The sequence below is a fragment of the Leuciscus leuciscus genome, assembly GCF_965113295.1.
Source record: "Leuciscus leuciscus genome assembly, chromosome: 4".
In the NCBI taxonomy this organism is placed as follows: Eukaryota; Metazoa; Chordata; class Actinopteri; order Cypriniformes; family Leuciscidae; genus Leuciscus; species Leuciscus leuciscus.
This window is the reverse complement of record NC_138728.1, coordinates 40145075-40152831: the sequence shown is the minus strand read 5'-3', so window position 1 is coordinate 40152831 and position 7757 is coordinate 40145075. Positions and strand designations below refer to the sequence as shown.

At 35.6% G+C, this 7757-nt stretch overlaps 2 protein-coding genes across 4 annotated transcripts in view; both read right to left on the bottom strand.

The window, feature by feature from the left end:
• LOC309497367 (uncharacterized protein) overlaps positions 1-7484 on the bottom strand; it is a 7865-nt gene extending 381 nt beyond the window's left edge. Inside the window, exons 1-17 of one of the 3 annotated variants that reach the window (XM_082167607.1) lie at positions 7276-7484; positions 6164-6411; positions 5951-6059; positions 5780-5860; positions 5163-5564; positions 4913-5017; positions 4548-4780; positions 4269-4461; positions 3435-3528; positions 3120-3355; positions 2733-2847; positions 1910-2027; positions 1729-1820; positions 1452-1569; positions 1245-1346; positions 991-1164; positions 119-295 (exon numbers count right to left, since the gene is read on the bottom strand). In XM_082167607.1, the coding sequence (XP_082023733.1) occupies positions 119-295; positions 991-1164; positions 1245-1346; positions 1452-1569; positions 1729-1820; positions 1910-2027; positions 2733-2847; positions 3120-3355; positions 3435-3443 (1141 nt within the window). In that variant the 5' untranslated portion in view covers positions 3444-3528; positions 4269-4461; positions 4548-4780; ... (4 more) ...; positions 6164-6411; positions 7276-7484. Of the gene's footprint in view, positions 1-118; positions 296-990; positions 1165-1244; positions 1347-1451; positions 1570-1728; positions 1821-1909; positions 2028-2732; positions 2848-3119; positions 3356-3434; positions 4217-4268; positions 4462-4547; positions 4781-4912; positions 5018-5162; positions 5565-5779; positions 5861-5950; positions 6115-6163; positions 6412-7275 lie in introns of those variants that run through there. The other 2 variants (XM_082167608.1, XM_082167606.1) reach the window with 2 other exon arrangements.
• Positions 1-7757, bottom strand: part of LOC309497328 (NACHT, LRR and PYD domains-containing protein 3-like) — a 138772-nt gene that overhangs the window by 52348 nt on the left and 78667 nt on the right. The gene's annotated exons all lie outside the window — the stretch shown is intronic.

Below are 7757 nucleotides of genomic sequence, written 5' to 3'. Positions count from 1 at the left end.
AAAAAAACACTAAGAATTGTGATTTTTTTAAAGCAATATTTACAGGAAACTATAACATCCTGGTTAGTGGGATAACCTTATTTATACACATCCAATAAAAAACATTTATCGTACGTACTATGGATCTTGAAGTCCTCTTTAGTTTCCCGAAGAAGACTGTCCAGTTTGTCCAATGTTTTTTTTAGATGCTGATAATGCTGAGTCATCTCTTTTACAATTATTATCTTCTCCTCCTCCATGCGCCTGACCAGCATGACTTGATCAAACAGTCGTCTCTTCAAGCGGAGACTCGCCACTATTTTTGAAAATAAAAGTGGAGAGGAAAAATTTCAAACACTAACACACAACATATTCAGCTTTACCTCTAGCAGTGTTCTTCACTAGTCATTTTGAGCGCCTTGAGAATAATATTGATGAATAACTTTATAAAAATGTACAAGGGTAGTAATATAACAATATCCTAACTGTATCATCCCTTAAGTATGCATATAATAATGCAGCCAATACACAATTGACAACAACTGAAACATCACACTACATTACAATACAACAGAAAGTAAAAAAAAAAAAAAAAAAAAATGCTCAGGCCAGTATTAAGATATGTTTTTATTTTTTTTATTAAAGACATATCTAATTGTTATTTCATGCTTGGGTTGGATTTTGCCATTTCAGAATAGATATGGCTCTCTTCTTAAATGTATTTGGCTATTGCAGCTCTTATATATAAAAGAAAAGTGATGACCACTACTAGTATAGAAGGTGTGTTACAGGAGTAACAATAACTATCAGATTATCACTATGTCTTTATATGGTAACATTACAGATAACTTTTCAGATAGCAACAGAATATATAATGTGTTATTCTTTACTGTATGTTACACCTTTTTTTACTGGGTGGCAGTGTTAAATTGCTGAGTGTTATTACTTATATTAACAATCAACTGCATTTTGTGAATTCAAAAAAGCACAAAAATAAAACACATTAATTACCGTCTCCTTGTGCTTCCCAAGGCAGAATCAAGTCATCAGAGAGACTGCATGCTGCTTCGGTGCCAATTTTCTCTTCACAGCCAGGAATGGTGTTGTACAGCACTATCTTCTCTCTGAGTGTCTTTTTGAGCTCACCAAGTCTTCTCCGTTTGCGTTGCCTTGTTTGGTTGCTGTCTGTAAGTTTAAAAAAAAAAAGTTAGAATTTTTTTTTTTTTTTTTACAAAATGCAAGTTGAGTGATGTAGTATCAAATACCATTTTGTCGATACAGATCATGCTTCTTTCTGCGGATTGAATAAATAATCTCATCGATTTCACTCTGGAGCTCTTCCTGGCTACTGTGAGTAATGTCTCTCTCTTGAAAACCAGAAATAAGCAAAGTCGACCATTACAGAAAACACAGTATCAAAAATGTAGACAAATATATATGGAAATGTATACACCAGCGACTATATTACATACCAGTGGCTGCCCATTGCTTGACATCACACACCCACCGATCTGCATCTTCCATAGAGATGTTTAACTCCTGCTTGAGACTCTCAAGATTGGCTGCTTCCATTTCTGCTCTCTGTGTAATCTATTTAAAAAGATTTTTTTTTTAAATGACAGAAAACATAGTATCACTGCAGAATTAACCACAATTGCCCCTGAAAGAAAATGCAGGGGAGAGCACAATCACATTCATAGTGTCTCCAGGGCCCAGGAAACACCTTAACATGCGGTCTAGGCTTCTTACTTTGACAAATCTTTTCGCCAGTGTCTTGTGGAGACTCTCCACCTTCCTATTGTTCCATCCCATGGCAAGTACAGTAATCATATCTCCTCTGCCTATAAAAAAACAAAACCGATAAGAACAAATCAATTGTACAATCTAGCATTGTGTCAAACACAATGGTTAACCCTTTTTTTCAACCAACCTGACTTGGTCATGTACTTTGTAGTAAGAGCTGCCCTTGAAAGGAAGCTATTGACCTGTTCCACCTCTTCACCAACAGTGTTTCCTGCACCCTCCTGGCTTCTACCGCCCCACCTGACCTGCTCCCAAGAAGAAATCCAAGACCTTTAGCATTCTAAAGACCTTTATCAATCTTATTTATTAGTTTGTGTATCATCAATTGAATTTGGTGCCATGAGCAAATTTTGATGTTTAATATTTTAAAAATATAAAATGTTCTGAGGTAGGATAACAATGAAAGAAAAGCTTTCACAACTGCAATTGTGCAGTTAGAACTTTTGGACGGGATCGGGAAGCAAATCCTGCAAACAACCCTGCTGTTCAACCAGAATGATCAATTCTCTTGTAACAGTGTGATCACTGATAGTAATGTTAACTATGTTTAAAAAGTTCATAAGCATTGTGTGTATATATACACCCAACACACACAGACACTAAATAAGTAGTTTTAAACTTGTCCTTGAAGATTAGCACTACACATTTTGTATATCTCACTTATATGACACTTGATGTAACTCATCAGCTCATTAGTAGAGACCGCAAGACCTGAATTGGGTGTGTCAGATAAGGGAGACATACTGTACACAATGCAGTGCTGGGGTCCTCCAGGACAGGTCTGAAAACCACTGCATTAAAGTATTTCAATAATGTTTACCGGTACTACTTTTGACTTATGAAACGTGCATATTTTCCGAGATAATAATCAAGCAAAATTTTTCTGATGCTGTAAGGATGTTTCTAAAAAAACTTAACATTAAAACGTAAACTTAACTCGCACACAGTACCTCACATTTGCCAGTGTGAGCCTTGGCATGCATTACAGATAAAAAAGGCTTCATCATGATAAGTGGTTGGAGCTCGGGTATCTTTTCTGCCATCTTTTCCAAATAAGGCCAGTACCTGTAAAGAAAAAATTGCCAAAACTGGTAAGGAGACAAACCAGGACCTAAGTGACTAGTACAATTCCTGTAACCAATCAAATAACACTACAGTATGTAGTCATATGTATGGTAATTTGTCATATCAGTACTGATAAGGTAGTAGCCATATTCATTTTCTAATTCCATAATATAAAAAATGTGTGATATTTAGCTAGTCATGGTGTTAATGGTTATTAATAAAGGTAAAACATCAGTAAAAACTTCAGTTATCATTTGGCAATGGCTATCTACCTGCAAGCAATGTCCATACAAAAGAATGTTGCATTTGCAGCTTGTGCCAGCTCCTTCTGCAGGAACATTGGGTAGGCATATATTTCACCACGGTAGTGGTTCAAGCCTTGCAGCAAAATTCCATGTCTGCACACAGCTATTTCAAGGCCCTCTTCATCCACCTTGGCCCTGGACTTCTGTGCGATTTCTCTGCCTGCTGTAAATGTTGCCGGTCCACAGACATCATGACCTGTCCTCTGAAAGTAGATACAATACGTTACATGTAATCCCAGGACAAGAAAACATTCAATTAAAAAGAGTTAAAGAAACCCTTACACTTAACATCTGGCTTCTAATTTGGTCAACAAAGGCAGATACTTTGGCATCTTGTGCGATGAACAGTCCATCAAAAAGAGATGGTTCGTCTGTCCTGTTAAATAAGAGGAATTCATCGCCAACACAATTACATAATAATGATTTAACATTGCATTCACCTAAATTAATATAACAATTAACCATAAAGGTGCCACACATTTTAGTCTGTATAAATCACATTTGATCTGGAACACTGTGTTTAGAGTATCAGCTTGTATTTGTCCTGTGTAAATGAATGCTGTAATTTGGAATTAACTTGTGTAAGTAAAAACATACTGTTTAAAGTACAAATAGAAATAACATCTTTATTTTTGTTTGTGTCTTCAGGCTACAGAAGGGAGAAAAAGTTCCTGAACAATTTACCAGATTGCTGTCATAGAATTGTAAAGCTTGTTTAAAACAGTGCTATATCTCTCAAAACACTTTTTAAATTGTAAAAGCATTTACGTTTGAATGTGAAGCAATCATACATTTGACACATTTTGTTACTTTCCATGAATTTCAAATAAAAGTATAATTATATAACGACTAGAGCCAAAAAAATTATGTTGAAGAAATAGGTTTAGATGCCACGAATGGTTGTTATTTTTTACAGCAATAAGGTAAAGTACAGTTTCTCTATATATCAGTCCATCCATAGCTATACTTGCTTTTCCTTTAGAGGGTCATGGCATGGGGGGTCTAGAGCCCATCGCATCTAGCACTGGGTGACAGGTGAGATGCAGCATGGACACAAAAATACCATTGCACCACCCTATATCCAAATTAAAAAAAGAAATGAAAAATTACACTTACCCTTTGGATTTCTTGAACCGGTAATGTTTTCTATTAACCGGTTTCTATTGCCGTCTGCAGATAAAGCCAGCATGTCTGGTGTGCATGCTGGGCATTTAAAGGGCTCCATCAGGCACATATCTTCTTTCCTAAAATTGCAGAAGGAAAACTCCCGAAAGACTCTGTGGAAGGTGTCACCACAAATACTACCCGTCTGGAAAGAAGGATGGTATTATTTTGGTAAATAAAACATTTTGAAGTCTGGAATTCAAACACTTTGGAAATTAAAACAGCCCTTACCCGACCAGTGCAAAGACATCGATGTTCAAGCATTCTGAGAAATGCTTGTTGGGATAAAGCTGGGCTGGCTAATTTCATCTGCTCAAATGATGAGAACAGATCAAACTTAAACAGCATTTGGCAGCTGGTGGTTGCTGGCCAGTATCTGTATTGAAGCAAGTCACTAATCCCAGGAGTCCATTTGGAAGAGCAAAGTGGACAGCTTATACACGGCAGGCACAGGTTGTATGGACCTTAAAACAAACATGCGTTTACTATTTGGCCAGTATTTGTACAGCACAGTACAAAAGAATATAGTAAGCCATTATTATGCTTGACTTCATCTGGTTGGATATAAAAAGGTAGAAGGAAGTGACAAGACATACCGTTGATAGTCACCAATACGGTCTGCTTTCCTGGGATCATTTTGAAGTCAAGGTTTGGACCACAGGAACAGATTTGTATCGGTGGAGGAATTGGAAGCATACACACTGCAGAAAGTCAAAATCAAATTTCAGAAAGTCAAATTTCAGAAAGTAATATCAGTAATGTCTACACGTTTACTCAACAAAGTAAAAAAAAATTCAATTAAAGGAAACTGCAGATGGCACCTACTACTACATTATCTGAACATACCTTGTTCACGGAGTTGATATTGGCCACTTTCATCAACCACCACTACGGATGTTGGTGGAATGGGTTTTAAAAAACCATCAAACATTGCTTCCCTATCATGGAAAACATTTTTTCGGTGGATCTCGGTGTCACATGATGAACAGAAAAACTGATTTCCTGAGGGGATACAGTCTAAGCACCGGACAACAGCATCAAGAGTTTTGCATTGTTGACAGGAATGCTGGGTAACTGTCTCTGCAGCCGACATGCAATTCAAAATCTCTGGCATTGCAGCCCTGAATTTCTTTTCAGAGATGACCTGTCTTTTGGTCCATGCAGACATGGTGGGTGTCTCTTCTACTTCCACTGATGCAGAGACAGCAACAGAAGTTAACAGGTTTTTTAGCCTCTGAAGATTTTGATCTAAATTAATAAAAAATAAAATGATAATAATAAGGAAAAAGCCAGTTGCAATAATGCATTTTAATAAAGCAAATTAGCAATTTCTTATATGGTTTTGTCACTTCATATGCATGATAGGAATGGGAATTACATACTTTAACAGTTGCCTATATGTGACATTTTAAATTTAAATAGAAAAGCTGAAATTATTTAGGCTTTCAATTCAATATGCTTACCAAGACTTGGTACCTCTTGCGGAATATCATTCATTTGCACCTCCTCAACCTCTGAGATCTCCCTAGTGCCGGCAGGTTTAACTGCAAACACACGTAATGATATAGAAAACATTACTGCTGACCAAAAGCTTAGACACTTGTGAACAACAGTATGCAGTATATTTTACTGACCAGATCGTTTCTTCTGAACACGTTGTGGTAGGATGTACCCATGCTGGTCTCTCTTTCTCCAGGAAACATTGGAGACTTCAGTTCCCTTTTTTTTCCTTTTCTTTTTAGTCTGTAAGTAAAAACTAAATGATACATTTTGGGGAAGCATTTGCAGAGGCATTTTCTTTTAAATTTAGGTAAATAACATGATAGAGAAATAATGAAATATTTTACTTTTGGGGTTTCCAACTCATCAGCCATGGTTTTTGCTGCTTCCAGCCATTCATTAAATTGTTGTAATGACTCTGATGCCATTTGTAGATGTTTTTAAATAGAAATAATTGAAGGATAAAGTAAAAACATAAAAAAAAATACAAAACAGGAAAGCGAGAAATAGAGAGAGAGGAGGAAAAAGAAACTGGCTCTTAAAAGAACCAATTGATTTGTAAAATATTTCAGTGATAAAGGATGGGTACAAAAACCTGAAAACAAACAGATGAGATGATTAGACAAAACAAACCAGGGCTCTGTGTGGGCACGGACTGGTCCTTGTCAACCTGTTTGTGCCTATAAATCTGAATGCACTAGTGGGTATTATTAAATAAATTTTATTTTGCATGTGAAGTGGGGACACTTAATATTCACCAATATTATTGATCTGCCTGCATTGGCACCATTATGAGAACTGAACTGAACTGGATAATGGCATCACTGTTTTCTCCAGAGCGGCTATATAAATGAACTAAATTAATGGGTTTTTTTTTTTTTAAGCTGATTTGAAACAATCTGTATTGTAAAAAGCAATATATAAATAAATGACTTGACTTGTGGCTATAACCTAAAATAGGCAATAACAATGAATGTACAATGAACAATTGATTCCGTCAACCGATTTTGCCATTACTGCATTTTTTTTAAGTCTTTAAAATGTTATACCTAGCTGAATTGATACCCTGAATTTAAATCATTTGGATAGCTGTAAAACTGTTGTGACCTATTTGTATAATGCTGAAACTACCTTTTTCTCTAAGAGAAAACATTTAACGTTACAGTTTTGGATACATTAGGCTGAAATTATTTGTGGCAATATGACAGAAATTGCAGATGCATGTGAAATAGCAACATGCTGCTAGCGATGAAGCTAACGTTAGATAGTAGGTCGCAATGAAATAACGTAACGTTAACAGTTACTTTCTTAATGAGTAAAATGGCTAACAGTTATCGCAACTGATTTGTAACCCAGACGGCAAAATGCACTCATTTAGTTCCACATAAATTACAAAAAACACACACAACTACTTATAAATATATATTAAAAAAACAACAGCATAAAATTCACACCTTACCTATATCGACCTCGCACTGGGACTGTCAGGAAAAAACCTGGCCACGCCACTCCTCCGCCGCCGCCTCCGCCTTCTTCTTCTTCTTCTTCTTCTTCTTCCTTTTGGTTCATTGATTTTTTATTTTTTTTATTCAGCGCCACACGAATGTGGTCAAATGGTGATATGTTAAAAACTTTAGCTGAACTGAAAAAAAAATCAATATAAAAATGCTGAAAATGTTTTAAAATCACTATATGATAATATGTCACGGTTTTATCATCTGTAGTGTTTTTTTTTAAAATCATCGTTTTTTTTTTACTTTGTTGTTACAAAAGGTTTATCTTAAGTTATTTAAAAAAAAAAAAAGGATAATAGTTTAATTATTTTGATGTGGTTCTTTACTTTCCAATACGTTTTTTTGAAGAAGAAAAGCACATCAAATACATAAAAAATATATAGCCTAAATAAATTTAGGCCTACACATCTCAGTTTTCTGTATTAAT